Source organism: Narcine bancroftii, chromosome 14, assembly GCF_036971445.1.
Source record: "Narcine bancroftii isolate sNarBan1 chromosome 14, sNarBan1.hap1, whole genome shotgun sequence".
Taxonomy (NCBI): domain Eukaryota; kingdom Metazoa; phylum Chordata; class Chondrichthyes; order Torpediniformes; family Narcinidae; genus Narcine; species Narcine bancroftii.
In genome coordinates this window covers 65,550,581-65,569,967 of record NC_091482.1, presented here as the reverse complement: position 1 = coordinate 65,569,967, position 19,387 = coordinate 65,550,581, and the positions used below count along the sequence as shown (strand labels likewise).

The 19,387-nt window shown below is 43.1% G+C and overlaps 1 protein-coding gene across 7 annotated transcripts in view; it reads left to right on the top strand.

Moving 5' to 3' along the window:
• The first annotated feature begins 2,345 nt into the window (after positions 1-2,345).
• The window catches only part of anp32a (acidic (leucine-rich) nuclear phosphoprotein 32 family, member A), a 43,566-nt gene continuing 26,524 nt past the window's right edge, over positions 2,346-19,387 (top strand). For 4 of the 7 annotated variants that reach the window (XR_011348570.1, XM_069910574.1, XM_069910578.1 and 1 more), the window contains exon 1: positions 3,644-3,811. Coding sequence is in view for 6 of the 7 variants with exons in the window: in XM_069910574.1 (XP_069766675.1) it covers positions 3,659-3,811 (153 nt within the window). In the remaining variant the exon portion in view is untranslated. Of the gene's footprint in view, positions 2,525-3,643; positions 3,812-4,182; positions 4,294-19,387 lie in introns of those variants that run through there. The other 3 variants (XM_069910575.1, XM_069910579.1, XM_069910576.1) reach the window with 3 other exon arrangements.

The window sequence follows — 19,387 nt, the reverse complement described above, 5'->3', positions numbered from 1 at the left end:
TGAACTTCTCCAGCATTTTGTGTTTTTACTTCAACCATAGTGTGTACAGAATTTTGTGATTTACTTCTAACATCTTGAGTTCCTTGTCTGCTTTGGGAGGGGCTAAGGGGTAGGAGGAGGAAAGGGGAGAGGGACAGAGACCTGCTCCAACTTCTGTCGCAAACCTTAATTCTGCTATCTTGTTATGCCAGAAACTGGGCAGCTTATCTTTAGTGAGAGCCTGAGCTATCCATCCCCTGGTCTCTTGTTTTTTTTTTTGCATTGAAAACGATGAAAGCTCTCTCGAAATTCTGTAACCGAATCATTCCACCTCCTGTTTTGCTTTCAAGATACCTCTCTAAAATCTTCATCCTTGACAAACCTTTGGTGATCGGCCTCAATTTCTAGGCGCGTTTCTCAAATCCTCTTCAGTGCCTTGATCCCACAAAGATTTATCTCCCTCCACTTCTGGTCTCTGGGCGAGAACACCGCAGACTTGTAGAGGCAAAGTTTTCCAAGCGCTGAATTGTCAGGGTCACCGACGAATCCAATCCTATTGAGCTTTTTTGGCTCGTGGTTTGCACATAGACCAAGATGCTGAATAAAGCAAGATAGAAAGCCGTCCAACATTTGGATTTGCCACTGAGCGCAAGAGGTTCCATGCCCCATCTTCTAATGATTGATGCTATTTCCCCCCAGTTAGTTTGTTATCCAGTTCACAAAATTGAGTTTGATCAGGAGATGCTTGCTTCAAACCATATTTTAAAATGAGCAAATCTCCTTTTAAATATCTGCCAAGCCAGGGAGGGGATCGGCTTGAAAGCTCTTTCATGATTTCTCTCTTGTTTTATTCTCTGCCAACTCAGCTCAATAGGATTGGATTCAGTGTCTGAACACCAGAAAATCAAGGCATCTATTGCATTTTGGAAGGAAACCAAATCTTGTTCCAGGAAAGAGGAATTGAGTCTGAAAAGAATAAGCGACTGATCCCAAATGCACCGTCGCCCGATGGAGCACAGGGGCGGTCAATGGCTGCGAGAGGGGAGGGAGGGGGAGTCCTGCGACTGTCCAGCCCGTTGAAAGGCTCGCTTCAGCCCGCTCGCTTGGTGCCTCAACCCCCCCCCCCCCCTCCCGCCCAGGCCCATTGCAGCGGTCGCGAAAGCCTGACGACGCTCTCATTCGCGAATTGGGCGCTTTGGTCCCTGCTCTTCTGCAAAGACGCCAATGCACGTTTGCCAAGACAGCCATGCCGCGTTGCCGCAGACTTCCCGACTGTTGCGCACTTGCTCCTGCTCCACCACTCTGGGGGCTCCAGCGCGGCAACGGAGCTGGGCTGAGAGCGCCCATGAGCCGGAGGTCAACCCACTTGATGGATTTCCTAAATTGCATTAAGTTCTCCAAAGTTAGCGTGGCGAAATTCGCTATTTTATGCCTTTTAGGGTTGCGAACAAGATGGTTCCTGGGCGGGCCACGTGACCCGCGCTCTCCCTCTTGCATTCCCTTTGTGGCCGCCAGATTCGTCCCCCCCCCCCCCCCCCGCTTCACCTTGTCCCGCCTTTTCCCTCTCCGCCCCCCGCTGCCGATCTTGGACTCTCTTGCCTGACTGGAGGCTCCGCGCGTCCATCAGAGCGGCTCCTCTCGCATTGATCGGTGGGCACGTCAATCCGATTCATGCCCCCCCCCCCCCCCGAAAGCTCAGAAATTGCGCGTGACGCACCTTAAAATTGAATGCACTTCATTGGGACAATCGTTGCCCCCAAAATGTCCAGGTGGGGGGTTCAATGAAAGTGGCATTTTTCAAAGCACGTTCAGGTCATGGGTGCTGGAGAAGGAGCCATAGTGACCTTCCATTTTGTAATGTTGTGCATTTGGCGACTTGTGATGTTTGACTCTTCCAGATTTTTAAGGGAAACTCGACAAGCCAAAGCCACGTGGTTGCATTGGCCCCCCCCCCCCCCCCCCCCTCCTCTGTAAACTGGGGCAGGGAAAAAGGTGTGTTTCAAGGACGGGAAGCCCTGGAAACAAGTTGCAACACTGGTGGACTTCGGATAAACTTGATCGAGTCGGGTGTATTGGTTCCGTTTAAAAAAAACCTTCCACTTAATCGACTTTGGGTTAAATCAAGTCTCCCTCTTGACACCCATACGCCATTTGCTACCGTGCCTCTTCTCCGGCTGCGAGCGGGCTCTTTAATGCACTTCAGAAAGCCAGTCTGCAACCCAGCTTAATGCTCTTCAGATGACACCCTCCCCCACGGCTTCACCTATTTTATCATTGGTCGAAGCCGCGCTGCCTTTGGATCCCATTGGTCGACGGGCATGGCCGTCAAGCGCGCTCAATCCCACCCACCCCTTGGAGTGGGTGATCAAGTTGGGTTGGCTGGACGGTGTAGTGGCGTCAGCTTGTATTGCAAGCAGATCTCTCCCTGTGTGAAACAGCATTTGGTCACCAGCGTTTGTCTTCATATTGTAAATCAGCCTTGGTGGCAAAGATGGATATGAAGAAAAGAATTCATTTAGAACTACGGAATAGGACGCCTTCAGATGTAAGATTGCTTCTTTTAAGAACAACTTCGAGATTTCTTTAAATTGTTTTCTGGAGCGAAAAAGAGTTGATGATGGGGGGTGTGTGGGGGGGGGGGGGGGGGTCGTTCCCGTTCATAAATGTCTTTCATCTGCCTTCCAAAGAAATTTCGTGCAAGTGTGTGTAGCATTTCATCTTGGCCTGGATCTATTATTTTGTTCCATGTAATGAGTAACCAGTAAGGTTTGTGAATCCCAGTGAGGCTGACTGGATTGGATGAAATGCACCCGAGTTTTGCAAGAGTAGATAGGAAGCGGATTACTTAATATTCCTGAAGCTTCGCAAACTTTTCTCCATTTTTTTGGACAGGGGAAGACTTGAAGTTCGTTAAATGTGTCAAAGAAACTTCAGATCGAGTGGGATATTCCTATCGGAGATCAAATAAGGGAGAATAGGGAGCCATATTTGCAAATTCATAGCCATGAACGCGCCCATTCTCGCCTCTTTTTTGGGAGGGCTATTAAAAAATACTCCAAGAATGAACACCAGTCCAAGGGCAACGAGGTGGATGTTCAATCTCTCAATGAATCGGGGAGATTTGGTTTCAGTTTCTGCTTCTTTTTAACTTTGGGAATCTTTAGAATGAGCTAAAGACCTGGTGGTGGGACAAAAATAGTCGCTGTTTGACATGAATCTGCATTACGCGCGCATGAGTGTGGATGTATCGTTTTTGTAAATGTTTCAATTCCACGAGCTGAAGCGTGCAAGTTTCGCCCTTCGCAATGTGATAAACTCGCGTCGTCTCCCACTGTGACCAAACTTATTTTTTTCATCCTGATTTCAAACATGTTTTGTTAAGATTGGGAGAGGACTGTACGTGATCATGGTCAAGAAATGGAACTGGGAGGAGGGAGAGTGGAATTAAATGGAACTGGGAGGAGTGGAATTATTTTTCATTAACGTGGATTCTTCAGATGTTTGGTTGCGGATATCTTGAGGTTTCCAATAGGAGGGAGGAAGCAGAATAGATGTCCGTTTCCTCGATTGATGGCTTTGAAAGTTTGGTAGTCGCCGAGAAAGGGGAGGGAGATTTTATTACAGGACTTGAGTTTATTTTACTGTCCGGAATTTGGAGCAAAGGCGGAGATGAACGCAAATGCTTTTTGTTGGGGGGGGGGGGGGGTTGTTGCATCGACCCGGGGCAGAGCATTATTTGAGAAATTGGGGCCAACTTTCGAACTTTGTGGCAGGATCCAGCAGAAGTAGGACGGCCGCCATTTTACCGTGGGCTTGGAAACAGAAACGAAGGGTATAAATACCACGCGCCTGGAGGGTCTGTTCCGAAGTCGCCGCGGCGGAGGTCCTGTTCCGAGTGGCGTGGAAACCCCTTTGGTGACGGGGCAGCCTGAGGAGGGAGGGGGGGGGGGGGGGGGGACGAGAGATCGGTGGAGGGGTAGGAATGGCAAGGGCGAAAATACAGGAGGGTTACGTCATTGGGAAAAATGGAACCAATCAGCGATTTTTCCACCGCGAAGGTTTTTGCATTTGGGCAGAAAATTAGAATCGACTCTTCGGTCGAGCAGGAGGTTTTGGTCATTTTGCCGGAGAAACGCAGGTTGGGAAGGTGTGGAAAGGAGAGGTGGCCCCGGGACGCTGCGGGAGGGGGAGGGGGCGGAGAGGAGGGTCAAGAGAAAGGCTTCTACAGAAAAATAAGACGGAGAAACCGGCTCTGGGCTGGAAAGTTCTTCTCCCCGGGTTGCCATTTTGTCGCCGATGGAAGACGATGTAGCGGTTTGTACGGCTCGAGTGTTGCCATTTGGAACCCGCCAGGGATTCCATCGAACTCTGCAACTTCGCACTGGCAACATTGGCGTTCTCCCGGGGGGTCACCCGGGTCCATCCGTCCGTCCCTCCCTCCCTCCGCGCTGCACGACTCGCGATCGCCTCTTACATAAGCCGGGTTTTGCGGGCGTGCTCCGGTCTTCTTTTTTTCCGCCATGCCCAATGCAAATTCGGTCGGGAATAATTGGGAGCCCGTGGTTAAATATCTGGGCGAATTCTTTCCACAAACAAACGTGAACCTTGCGGTTCATTGCACAAAGGTCCCCGAGAAGAACTTCTCCCCATTGCTGCTTCCTTCCAGTTCCAAGTTTTAAACTTCTGGGTGAATTCCGATGGACTGTTTATGCTTCCGATTTCGAGTGAGATCACGACATGCGTTTGTTCTGTAGGAGTTAGAAAGCCTATAATTTGACTTTCTTACCATCAGAGTGTTTTAAATGTATCGTTTTTGTGGCGAGTCTGACATGTTTGGTGATTTTAAAAGAAAACATGACCGGTAGGGTGGTTTGGTTGGTGGTTCCCCTTTGTGCAATCAATGGGGATCTTTCGTGTTCCATACGACAGGGACACAAGTGTTCAAGGGGTTTTGCTTGCCTTTTGGTCATCTTCACTTGAAGATGAGGTGCAGATTTTAAAAAAAAAAAAATCACATCAGCCAACCTCTTGAGTTTGAGTTGTGGGAAAGTAATTTGTGATTTGGAATGCAGAAGGTTGAGGAAAGGCCTCCCCACATGGTGCTGGGACATATTGCTCAAGTTGAGTTGTGACTTAAAGCATATTCTTAAAGATTTGTGTTGCAGGGGGTGCGTGGAGCTTGCATTGAACACGCTTGATCAATTTATCACAACCAGATTCAATGTAGTTAGTAACAGCGGGAAGAGATGGAAATTAGTAGAATGGACAGCAACTTTAATTTAAAATTTGGTTTAGACGATGGAAGATTTCTGTATAAACTGCCCTGTTCACACTTGTTATCTCAAAGTAGTTTACAATGGAGGAATACATTGACCTAGACATTTGTTTTTGTGAAATTGGATAGAATATTGTGTTCCGTTGTGGTCCCCTCATTATAGGGCGCAGAGGGGATTGACCAGGATGTGGCCTGGATTGGAAAATGAGTCCTTGGAGGCAAAGTTAGCAGAGCTGGGCTTTTTGGAGAACAGAAGGATGAGAGGGGACCTTTGACAGATACAAAGAGTCCTAGATAAGGTGGACAGCTGGTGGGTTTTTCCCTCAGGGTGGGACTAGTAAACACCATGGGACATCTTGACAAAGTGATGGGAGGAAAATTGAGGGGAGACAGGAGGAGGTTTTTCAAGAGTTGGATGCCTGGAATACAGGGGTGGTGGAGGCTGAAACAGAAGGAGGACTTGAGAGATTCTTAGGCGCATGGATGAAAGAAAAATAGAGGTTTAGATGTAGGAAGGGTTTGTACTTTTTTTGGTAGGAATCTATAGGTCACCACAACATCAAGGGCTAAAGGGCCTGTTCTGTAATGTTCTATGTAAACCTGTATTTATTGTCCTGCACAGCCTGGAACTTCTAGATTTTCTCCATATTGGCACTGTAGAATGTTTGGTTCCAGGATTGTGACCAATGTATATGAAGGAATGCAGTTATGTTACACCTCTGTGGTATGCGACGTTGATGTGGTGGTGTTCACATGCACGCACCTGCTGATCTGTGTCTTGGTGTAGATTGCAGTGTCACAGAAGCATGAATGATTTGGCTTCCCAATTAAAAGTGACTCCTTTCAGAGCCTGATTCACTTTGCCTAAATGAAAGAAAGTGTGGACCTGTTTGCATGCAGGCATTGTCACATTCCAGAATTACCTTGAGGGTGAAGGCTGGACCTTGGTGGAGATCAGAAGATGAAATACCACAGGATGCCGAGCCTCTGATCTGCTTGAATTTTGGTGATTGATCAATTTATTTTTTTTCCCCTGAGTGACCCAACCTCACTTTGTAATGGTTTGTCATGTTGATGCCATTCAATACAAGGTTTTGCAGGGGAAGATGTGGGCCAAAGGTACAGGATTAGACCTTACTACATGAGCCTTCTTTCTGGAATATCAAACTTTTATCAGTGATGACATGCACTCTGACCTTTATGGCAGGAATTTTATCAGTGAGGAAACTGAGGCTGCCCTGATTTTAAAAAAGAATCCTCCAGCAATATCCTGTAGCCACAATTAGTATTCACCCATCTTCATCTTCTTGGAGTTCATTCATTTTCAACCTTTTTTTGGCTATATCCCCTTAACGATTCTTCTCAAAGATAATGGGCCCCTTCCCTTTTTAAAACTCAAATTTTGGTTTCTTCTGTGCTTCCTACTGACTGCACATAAATTGAAAAGAAAATGAGGCTTTTATCTAAATGCCCCCCCCCCATTGAGAATGGCTGTTGTCGAACATGTCCCCTCTCCTCTACCTCTTATTTTAGCTAACTCTGATTCCTATTGACTTCAATTTAGCTTGGCGTATCAGATCCCTGAATGCATCTCATTTCTCCTACTTGCTAGGAGGCCATTGATCTTGTTTCTCCCATTTATTTGGTTGCACCACGTTCACTCTCCTTTTGCCCAACTGTTCTCAGTCAAAGGTCACTAATGTTGAGCGCTGGTGAATGTCTGAAACCGAGGGGATCTGTCGAAACCCAAACTTGGCATTGGTGTTCCATGGCTACTTATTGCAAGTCCTTTTGTCAATGAAATCCAGGTTGGATTTCTTCCACTCTTCAGATTTGTCAGAGTACATAAATGACATCACATACAACCCTGAGATTCTTTTACCTGCGGGTGAGGCAGAATTACCATTAATTGGTAGTGCAAAATAAACCGTAGAGTGCATGCATGTAAACAAATGAAGAACTTCAAACAGATAATGAATGTAAACAAACTTCAATACAGAGAGAATAAAAAAGAGTTAGGAGAGTAAAAGTGAGAGTCTGTAAATGAGTCTCTGATTGAGTTTGTCGTGGAGGAATCTGATGGTGGAGGGGTAACAGCTGTTCCTGACCCTGGTGGTGCAAGTATTGTTGCCTGCAAAAACTTAAATTTGCTCACCCTCTCCACCTCTGATCTCCCAATGATCTCTGGATTGTAAATCTCTGGCTTTCCCTTCCTGATGTCAACAATTGGCTTCCTTAGTTTTGGTGACATTGAGTGCGAGCTTGTTGTTGGTGCACCATTCCGCCAAGTTTTCAATCTCCATCCTGCACGCTGACTCATCCCCTTCCTTTATACAACCCACTACAGTGTGGTATCGTCGGCAAATTTATAGATGGTGTTACTGTTGTACCGAGCCACACAGTCGTAGGTGTAAAGTGAGTAGAGCAGGGGGCTAAGAACACAGCCCCGTGGTGCTCGGGTACTGATGAAGATTGTGGAGGAGATGTTGCTCTAAAATTCTGTGCAGTGTTTACAGTGATTGTTTAACCTAAGAAACAAAAATAACTACTTTCAAGGCATGGGCTTGAAGTGCGTGACTTGACCCTTGTACCTCAATGCATTCTGAAGAATAATGGGTGAATGGTTTTTTGGTAAAGCAATCATGTCAAATTTCATTGGTGTGGGCTGAACTGACTTATAACTTGTGTGTTGTATTCACATCCTTTGGGTCATCGTGGAGTAAATCCAAGGCAGGATTGGATGCCGTCTTGATAGTCATGTTGACTTTTCTCCAGTTCTGGTCTCTTGAGCATTTTGTTAATTGCACTTAATCGTTCTCCTGTTGCCTTTCACTTTGCTGCCAAGCCCCATAGCTTTGGAATTCATTCATGAAACATCTCTATCTCCTTTTGATTCATCTGTTAAAATCCATACCTATGACCAAGTTACTGTCAAATGTTAGTGGTTACAAGGCTGTTATCAAATTTTATCAGAAAAATTGGACCCTTGGGACGTTACATTAAATTCAAAATATAAATGTTATGTGTGCACACTTCCAACTGGTTCCTTGTCATAAGAATTTGATAAGTTGTGGATTGTTGGAATTGATGATCTGGCTACGGGTGTTTCAGTTCAGCTGGGCACTGCATGGATTTTTGTGGATGTTGGGGGGGGGGGGGGGGGAGAGGGAGAGAGAGGCTCAAGTATTTGTGCACCTCAGTCACAGTCTATTCATGGTAATAGGTGGCCTGAACACAGAATGTCTGTTGATGTGAAATGTGACATGATGTTTGGATGCATTGTTTACTTCCTATTTTAGACAACATTTTGCGTTGTCAAGGTTGCTTGTGGCATTCAAGCTTCACATTTGCCTTGATAATGACCTCCCTTTGTCCCAATTCCAATGCTGTACCTGCCAAGCCACTGTTACTAATAGTTTGTGTTGAATTCATTTTCAAGGCATTTAATGAGTCGAAGTGAGAGAAAATTGCTATGTTTTTTCCCAGAGCCATTTCTGATCTGAGCACACTTGTCTTACAGTTTAAAATTGTCAACTCAGTCCAACAATGCTTTAGTGTTTTCTCTATTCTTGAGTATGTGTCTGTTTGTGTTTCTCCCTAACCTTGTAACACTGCTGGTGGAGTTACTGTCTTGTGGTTCTAATGTGGAGGATTCAGTTGTCACCTCGAGTGCTATCTGAGTGGAGGTCACTCCTTCCACGCATCAAATGTTTGACTTTATATGAGGATGGCCCGAGGGTTCAGAATCTGGATGAAGTTGATGAGAGTTTGGGGATTTTAAAATGGAATCTGTGTTATGGACCCTGGACGATTTTAGTTTAGGACCGGGGACAGGACTGAACCTACAGGGAAAAGAAAGGATTGTGTGCCACTGTGAAGTGCTGAAGTTGCGCTGGGGAAAACTGACAGCTGTGTGAGAAAAGCTGGGTGCTGGTCAAAAGTGCGAGAGCTGTGCCCTGGAAGTCAGTGGACTCATGGAGAGTGCGCCCACTGCTGTCTACCTCTTCCCACCAATGTGGAGGGTGGGGCTGAAGGCGTGCACTAGAGCAGTAGAAGAGCCCAGCGCACTGAGTTTGTCAGTTGGTTGGAGGGCAGACTGTCAATGTGCTCACCCAGTAGTTTCAGTTGGAGAAAGGAGACTGAGCTACTTTGTCTACAGCAGTTTGTGCTGCTCAGACACTCAGTTCCCTTCTGAAAGGACTTTGTGTGACAGGAGTCACTTGATGACCCAAGACAAGGTGTTTAAAGGGAAAGACGTGTGTGACAGAGGGTCACGTTACCCTAAAGTGGGCTTCGGAAGTGTGTACCTCGTATTAGTGACCAGGAGGTCACTGGGTGAAAATTCCCATGTGAAGAAATCAAAGGTGGTTGTTGCCAATTCAAAACTCTGGAAAGTCGTTAGTCTACAGTGATCGCAGCCACCTGTCTCCATGTCCAGCTAAAAGACTAGCGTGTGACCAAGCTAAGAATCTCAAGCCTGGAGACCACAGATTCTACGGGCTGCTCCTTTTGGACTGACGGACGAGGTTTTGATTTGGGAGTTTTCTTTTGGGCCTGGACTCTAATGGTCTGGTTTTACCCCTACACACACCTTGTAAATATCTGTTCATTTGGAGGTGCCATAAAGGCTTGTATTCAGGGGTTAAGTTTGAGGTAATTCTCTTATTGTTAATTAATAAATTTTGTTAAACTCAACCCATCTGTTTGTGCTTCTCAATTGCTGCTGGTGAGGCCTAACATAAATTGAGGGCTTGTGGCCGGGATAGTTAACCAAATTTGGGAAGCTTATGTGTGCATGCTATAGGAAGAGCACAGAATTTGAAATTGGTCATCAATTAAATTTTGATTGGTTAAATTCCTCTAACAAGATAATTAAGAGGCTTGTGTGTGTGGATGTGATGAAGAAATTTACAGAGTCACCCTCTCTGGCATAGTTAAAGATTTATCTGATTAATTGCTCGAAAGGATGAATTGGTGGCTATTGCCCAAAAATTAGAAATTGCTTCAGTAAAGCCATCAATAGAAAAAGGTGGAGATTAGAGAAAAATTACATAGCAGAAGGACAGTTTGAAGATGATGTTAAAACATGTTGCCAAGGGTCAAACTTCTAGGCAAATACAGTTGGAACTGAACAGATTGAAATGGAACTTAAGAAATTAGAAATAGAAGCAGATTAACTGAGAGACAAAAAAAAGATTAGAAATGGAAGCAGAGGGTAAGAACTTGGCGATTGAGTTAGAAAAGCTGAGAATGGAGAAGGAGAGAAGTTACACCACAAAACCTAGGTCTTGATGGTGTGGTGGTTTGTCGAATGACCAGGGGAGACAGAAATTTCTTCAAGAAGTCTTAAACTTTTATTTGCAAACAAAAGCTGTGGCAAACAAAGAACTAGTCACTGACAGCCCGCAGAACTCAACGCACAGCCTTTTTCCTATATTATAGTCCCGACTTTATCACATTTCTGCACCCAATCATTCATACCACTTATCTTAGCAATATGTCATCCCTTGGCTCACCACAATTATTTTCATTATTTTCCACCCATTAATCTAATCATGTTTGGAGCCACGTGTTTCATCATATCCTGCCACCTGGTACCTTATCCTTGACTGATTCACTGGAATAGTATAGTAAATAATGAATTGTTACTTTTGTATGGTGTGAGTAAATTGTTACTTTGAAGCAAATATAGTAAATACAGTGCATAGTAAATTGTTGCATAGTAATGGATTAATGAATACATAATAAATAGGATGTAATTCATGTGGTTTATTTTCCATAGTGGGCTGGTTTATAGCAAGCAGAGAAATTGGGTTAGTTCCACCATTTGATGAAATTGGAATAGGCAAATATTTACAGCATTTTTGAAAAGGTAGCTGTGAATTTGAACTGGACAAAAAATCAGTGGTCCCTTAGTGGAAAGGCTCAACAGGCTAATTCTACCCTTACAATTGCACAAACTATGAATTGTGACATGGTAAAAAGAGACCATCCTTAAGACCTATGAACCAGAGGCCTACTGACAAAAGTTCATGAATTTGAAGAAATCCCCAACCCAATCGTACACTGTTATTCTCTCCCCCCCCCCCCCCCCCCCCCCATCATACGAGAAGGTTGTATGCTTTGGCCAGTGGTGTACTTGCAGGAACATAAATAATGATTATGATTAGTTGAGGGAATTAATAATGGAAGAAATTAAGAGATGTGTCCCTGATGACATCAAAGCCTCTTTGACAACAACTTGGGAGGAATCTAAGAGAGCAGATGAGTATGGCTTATCCCACAAGTTGAGGTGGATGTCAAGTAAAACTTTCCACAAAGGTCGGAGGGATAGTCTGAGTAAATTGAGGGTAGTCATAGACCCAAATACTAAAGGAAGAAGATGAGAGAAAAGCCTTTGGATCCCCTTTACTACTGCAAGAAGACTGGTCATATGATCACCAGTTGCCCTTTGTTGAAGGAAAGGGAGGTAGCCCCAAATGCTTGCATTCCGAGTGAAAGGAGATCTAATGACCGGGAAGGATCCAAACTTATTGATGGGGTTCAGGAAATATTTAACTCTTTTGTGACAAGGTTCAATGTCAGTCAGAGAAGGGTGGAAGGCAGTGCTGGTAAAAATAAATTGTGGACAATTTTATTTAAAATTCCATACATGCAGTGACTACAATTATAAAACTACAGATATTTTTAAAAAAATTGATTACATGGTTTTCACCCCATCCCCCCAAAAAATAAACTGGGGAAAAAAAAACTTTATGGGTATAAAAATAAAATGAGAAAGAAAAAAAGATCTTTGGACTGCAGAGAGAGATTGTCCAGTACAAATGATCAGTTCTAACATCAACGTACAGGGGAAATTCTGAAGGATGAGAGGGTAAGAAGGATACCACTACAAATTTAAGCCCATTTGAGTGGTCATAATTTGTTAAAACATAGAATATTTATTTCCTAAATTATAACTTTTTTTTCTCGAGGAATACAACTTTGAGTTTCAACATGCCACCTTGGCATAGTTAAAGATTTATCTGATTAATTGCAATATATTTTCTTGCTACTGCTAATGTTAATTTAACGAATTTCAATTGATAGTTTCAATTTAGGACTTGTACTTTCAATATTTCCTAATAAAAATAAATCGGGACTTGGCAGAAAAGCAATTTCTGTAACTTACTCCAAAAATTAAGTAAAGCCACACAAAAAAAGTCTCTCATTGGGATAAAACCATGTTGAATATATAAAAGATCCTACATTTTCACCACACCTAAAATATTGATCTGATAAATCTAATTTCAATCTTTTCAACTTCTGTTAGTGTAAGATATAACCATTTACGGAGCGGAAACAGGCCATGTTGGCCTTTCGAGTCCGCGCCGGTTCACTGATTTTGTGCGCCCTCTTCAGGCACTGGTCCCGGTAGATCATTCAATAACGATAACTGATGTTTTAAAGAAAATTGTATTGAACTAATTGATACCTTAGTCATACAGTCCCTAGATAAATTTTCCCAAATCTGTTGATCTTTTATAGTGTTCAAATTTATTTCCCTTTTCTGCCTAGATCTATATAATCTTAGGAGTTCCTGCTTGTGATAATGAATATATCAAAGAAATACATTTTTTTTAACAATCCCACTCCTACTAAGTTCTACCTCACTACAGCTAGATAGAAACATTGTTCATCCTAATTTATCTCTCAAATGTGCTCTTAACTGAAAAATAACAAAAAAGTATAGCATATTTGTTTCTCAATTGCTCAAATGACATTGATTGATCTCTTTTGTAACAAACTTCAACATTAACCACCCTTTACTGCACCATATATTTAAGAACTGATTGTCTTTTGGGGAAAAAAAAACTGAGGGGTTAATCAATAGCATTTTAGGTGGTATAGACCTTCCAGCCAGTGAAAATCTTGAGAGATATGGTGGAGGCTCAGTCACTCGTGCTAGATGGGGTCTTAGATTTTGGTGAGAGAAACTTAATTTGAAGTATTGGGAGTGATATTGAACCTATTATTTTACACCGAATAGTGCTAAAATCAGATTTAGTCAACAATCGTAGAAGTTGGGAGAAACCCTAACGGAGTGGACGGGGTTTCACTGTTACTTGGCGGAAGGTGAGGTTGTTCCCGTAGTACATTTCCAAGCTAAGCCAGTCAGTGAGGTGTCCGAGAAGGACTTGGACATTTACCCTGCTGTGTGATAACCAGGGTGATGTCTAAAAAGATGGCGAGCCTAGGTAAGGGAGTGGAAAAGAATGTGGACCAAAATGTAATTGGTAGTGGTTTAGAACCAGTTTTGAGTAAAACTGACTTGGTTCAAACTGATAAATCACCGTTAGCCAATGCCAGTCCTGATGGTAGATGAAGGGTCCTGAGCTGTCATTGTCTAGACAAGAATTGATCATCTGTCAAAAGATGGATCTAGAACTTGTGGAGGTCAGGGCTAAGGTCCTCTCCGAGAAAGAACTAAAGGAAGTGCCTGCAGGATATCATGTTAGGGATGGAGTGGTAATGAGAAAGTGGAGATCTCCTGATATTCTTGCCGCTGAAGACTGGGCACTGATGCAGCTGTTTCTGGTAACCTAGTGCCTACAGAAATTAAATTAATTGGCTTATAGCACCCCTTTGGAGGTCACCTTGGGGTGAATAAAACTAAATAAGATCACCCAACAATTTATTGGCTGATTGTAAGGAAGGATGTTGCACATTTTTGTCGGGTGTGACAAATGGCTGTTAAACTCAACCAGGGTCCCCCAGTTGGGGCCCTTACAGCTAATCCCTGCTCTTAGTAAACCATTTGCCAAGCTAATTGTGGACTGTGTGGCCCATTTCCTAGAAGAAAAGCTGAAATTGGTATTTGCTGATTGTGTGTCGCTACAAGGTTTCCAGAGGTCGTTCTGGGGCATATTAAAGCCAAGATGATGGAGGGTTTTTTTTCCACCTTGGTTGGCCTGCCCAGGGAAATACAGTCGGATCAAGGGAGCAATTTTCTTGTCAGGCCTATTTCCAACAAGTGATTTGAGTTGAGAATTAACAGTCTTCTGCCCATCACCCAGAAAGTCAGGGTGCATTGGAAAGGCTTCATTCAACCCTGAAAAATATGATGAGAACTTACTGTTCCAAACACGATAAAGATTGGGCTGTAAGAGAAGTAGTTCAAGAATCACTTAATTTTAGTCCATTTGAGCTAGTTTTCAGACATGAGATGAGAGGTCCTTTAATGTTGCTGAAGGAACAATGAATGAAGCAGGATATACATTTGGGAAAGATAATTTGACGGCTGATTGTCCTTGTTAAATTTTGTAAATGAAGAAATTATTGTATTTGCCTTGTGTATAGTTTTGCACTTGAGCTGTTAAAATTTTGTGGGAGGTGTTGTGGACCCTGAACAATTTTATTTTAGGACCAAGGACAGGACTGAACCTACAGGGGAAAGAAAGAAAAGAAAGGATCGCGCGCTGCTGTGAAGTGCTGAAGTAGCATTTGGAAAATTAGACAGCTGCGTGTGAAGCACTGAAACAGCGCTGGGAAAGCTGACAGCTGTCAAAAGCATGAAAGCCCCGCGCTGGAAGCTGGTGGGTTTGTGGAAAGCACACCCGCTGCTGTCGACCTCTCCTCCATTAGAGGGGTGCTGAAGGCCTGTGCTGAGGCAGTTGAGGAGCACAGCATGCAGTTTTGAACAGGTTGGTTGGTTGGTTGGAGGGCAGACTGTCAGTGAGCTCACCCAGCATTTTCAGTGGGAGAAAGGAGATTGATCTACTTTGTCTTTGGATGCCAGCACTGCAGCCCTGATAGGTGTGAGTGTTTGTGTCCAACTTGGGCTTCCCTGGTCCCCTTTCAAAAGGAGGACTTTGTGTGACAGGAGTCACTTGACGATCCAAGACCGGGTGTTCAGAGTGGAAGACTTGTGTGATAGAAGGTCGCATGTTAACCCTAAAGTGGGTTTTGGAAGCGTGAACCTCATCATGACTAGGTTGTCACTGGGAGAAAATTTCTGTGTTAAGAAATCAAAGGTGGTTGTTGTCACTTTCAAAACTCAGGAAAGTCGTTAGTCTACAGTGCTCATGGCCATCTGTCTCCATGTCTAACTAGAAGACCAGCATGTAACCAAACTATGAATCCCAAGCCCGGAGACCAGACTCTGCAACCTGTGCCTTTTTGACTGATGGACTTGACGTGATTGGCTTGATGTTTTGTTTTGGGAATTTTGGGGTATCTTGAGCTTGGACTGTAATGGTCTGGGGTTTTCTTTTCTCTTTCTTCCCCCCGCCCCCACCACACACCTTGTAAATATCAATTTTTAATGTAGAGTTGCCATAAAGGCTTAGGTTTAGGGGTTAAGTTTATTGAGACAATTTTATTATTGTTAATTTATTAATCAATTTTGTGTTAAATCCATCTGTTACGCTGATGAGGTGTTGCGTCAGTGAGGAGTCCATGGGTTGTTTCTGCATGGAAGTAAATTGTTTCAAGGGGCAGGTAGTCCAACCTCCCAATTATCAGCTGTCAATAAATCAGTTCCCATATTAGCAAGTGATTCATGTACTGTGACCATGGGGCAGTGGGATTAGCACCACACTCTTCGTGTTCGAATCCCGCGCTGTCTCGAAGGAGTTTGTATGTTCTCCCTGTGCCTGTGTGGGTTTCCTCCCACCGTTTGAAATGCACCATTGGGCAGCATGGGCTTGTGGGCTGAAATATCCTGTTACCGTGCTGTGTTTGTGTCTAAAAGGCAGGTACTTTTTCATCCATTGAAATTGGAGCGCAGCCTGACCAACACAAAAGATAGATTTGTGAAGTACATTTAAAGGCACTTGCAAAAATATGAAATCAAAACCAATAAACAGCAGATGTGACAAGGAGTTGGAGAGAGACATAGTGAATGTTTTGGGGTTCTTCCCTTCCCGCTTTAAATAATCTGTCTCTTTCCACATGGCTTTGAGTTAATCTCCAATAGTTCAACTTGATCATTATACTTTCAATGAATCTGAATTTGAAATATAGTCTGGAGGTGGTAAATAACAAATCTTTTGTCTTCACTCCCCGCCCTGACCTTGTTTGGCAAAATATTCTCCCCTGACTGGATTTTTTGAAGTTTCTTCCCATGAGGATTTGTCACAGTGAACTGAAGGGTTTTGTCTTTAATTTCCCCCAGGAATAATTGCAAATCATAATGAGTCTTGAATTGAATCTGTTGTTTGTGGGCATGGACTTTACATTGTCATTTCTGAATTTAAATAGTTTGGCATAAATTGTGCAGGGTTGGGGGAGTGAAGAAAAGGCTGTTTCATTGTTTGTTGATTTCCACTTTTAAAAACAAAATTCTGGTGTAAACCCATCCCAGATTGTTGAATCTTTTAAAATTTATTTTTGTGAAACATTTTCTAGCTTTATGTTCCAAGTAGAAATGACCAGTCTTCTTATTGGAAGCATATCAAGTGATTTTCAATATCCTTTTTGTCAGCACAAAGCAGTTTTACTTTTGCAATGGTTTGATGCTTGGAATGAATAAAAGCTCAAAGAGAACTAGAAAGTTAGGAATGTAGAATCAAGTGAAAGGCCCATGTTCAGTGGGTCACCATGGGTGAGTTGGGCTGAAGGGTTGCTCTGTGCTTCTGTAAACTCTATAGATGGCTAGAGAATTTGGTGGGGTGAGGGATAGTTCAGGGCGTGGGGTGCATGGGTCGAGTTTTTAAAATAAAAGGAAACTAGTGGGGATTTAAATGAAAATGGCAGGATCACTTTATTATTGAGCCAAGAAAGTGTTTTCCTTCTCGAAAGACAAGATGATAATCGAGTTTGCATTGATCTCATTAACAAAGAGGAGAGTGGGCCTGGGGTGAATATTTTAATTGAGAGATGCAGCGCTGTATCTCCAGCACATGGGACGGTACTGCCCAAATACATCCATGTGACCAATTAACCTGGTAATGCTGTACATCTTTGGGGTGTTGAAGGTAGTAACAGGAGGAACCCCATGGAGTCACGGGTAAAAAGAACAAAGATTCAAACCCGAGTCGCTGGCACTGTGATACCGTTGTGCTAACCACCATGGTAAACGTGCTGGAGAATTGTCCATTTTTGAAGCCCACACAAGCTCAAGGAGCATCATATCTCAGGACCAGGCATGTAACAGTCCTCAGCTTCAAGATTGAGCTCAGTGAAAAATGGAAGACCTGTCTTGTTTCCTGCTGCTTTGTCGGCTGAATTAGACAACTTCTAACTTGAGGGCTACTTTTAAAGTTTGCACTGCTTTGTTTTAAAAGAAAATTAGCTGTATACTCGTGCAAAGGTTAAATCACCTTGTTGAATGAATTCAATAATTTGTATTCAGAATATGCAGTTGCTGCAGGAATTTCAGATTGGGAAATGGCCAAACTGTTGGACATTTTTATCTTGCACAAGAACCAGGATTAGTTACAAATGTGTGCAAGATGCGATGGAATTTTGATGTTAGGTACATTTTTTTTTGGAACTTGGTCAAATAAGGTTGGTGATTGTGGAAACCTTACCATGAAAGGAATGAGTTTGCTGCTGTTTGGCCTTGTCTTAAGCTGGGGGGGGGGGGGGGGGGGGGGTGGGAAGAAATGATGGTTGTGGACCGGAGCCCAGGTGATGTGTTCACCTCTGCAAAGTGAATTAATTAAGCAGCCTTTTATTCAACCTCTTTTTTATTTGTAGCTGAAGTTTGTTTCTGTTTAAAATTACAGATTGTTTAAACTTTCTACATGTTTCAAAGTTGAAGGATGAGAGAATGAATCCAGCATCTGAGCTTTTGAGCTCATTCATAATTTTTAAACCTTTATTCTGATGAGGAATATTAAAATAATTGTAGCTGCTGTGGGGGAATGTTGGAAACACGGTGGGTCAGGTAGTGTTGGTTGAAAGTACAAGACCCTTCAACTCTTTTCCTTTGCACTGGCACGTGGTGTCAGCAATTTTTTTTTGTTGTTGCTTTGTTTCTTTCCCATAAGAGCCATTTCTATGTATGGCCTTGAATTTCAACATCTAACGACTTTTTTTGCAATTGGAAATGTGAAGTCCACTCTTCTGCCTTCTCCCCATAACTTGATTTCCTGACTCCAGAGATGGAGATTTAGATACTTGAAATTGACAAACTCTCAGAAAGGACTAGAAGGTTGGAAATGGGAACATAGAATAAAGGAATTGTTCAGTGGATCAATGTGTATGAATGCTTCCATAAACTGAAGATGGCTGGAGAGATTTGGTGCTGAGGGATGGGGGGGGTGGGATACATGGGGCAAGTTGATGTTGAAGGTGTGATTATGATCTTTCATCTGAAAATTGGATGATCTCATTTAACCAAGCACCCCCCTCACCTTGTGCAAATTTTGTGGACCACCATTTGTTAAACCTTGGATGAGCTACTAGGGATTGTTTATTTTAGCTGATGGATGCTTGAAGAAAGCTAACAGAAGAGATGACAATTTTCCAACCGCATTCTCCAGATTACGCACGTTTGAAAATTCCTGAACTCCGATCCAGGTGTCCATAATCCTAGGTTGGAACCAAACAAATCATTCTGAGAACTTGGGAAAATATTGAGCAAGATGAGCTTTGGCACCATTTGATATTTTGAAGTTATTGGTTTTTATTTCGAGTAATGAGAGGAAACATTTGTAAAGTGCTGCAAATTCTGAGCAGGTCGGTAAGCCTCTGTATAGAGAGAAATTGAGTTTACCCTGGTTCAAATAAAATCTGATCAGGTGGAGGGCAAAATATTAAAGTCTCATTGACCCTAGCTGAGCTGTTGGAAAGAGATGCAAATAAAACTTGAAGGAAAAAAAGTTCTGGACTGAAGACACATTATGAAAACCGATCAGTTTCATTGTGGGGGGTGGTGGGAGAGACTTGGCAGTTGAAGTTCATTTGAACTAATCAGTTTTGATACAAGTCACAAAGACTGGTCATATGAAATCATTGCATGCAATGAATTCCTGAGGGCTGTCATGTTGGTGTTCTTTGCACTTCATCAGAAGTGCACAAGGCTGAAGGCAAAGGTCAGAAAGAGATGACACATTCCAGAGATGAATATCTGGAACTTTGTTCACTTTTGTCGACGGAACACAATAGCCCTTGGAGGTTCCTCATGTTGTGTGTTCTGAATGCACT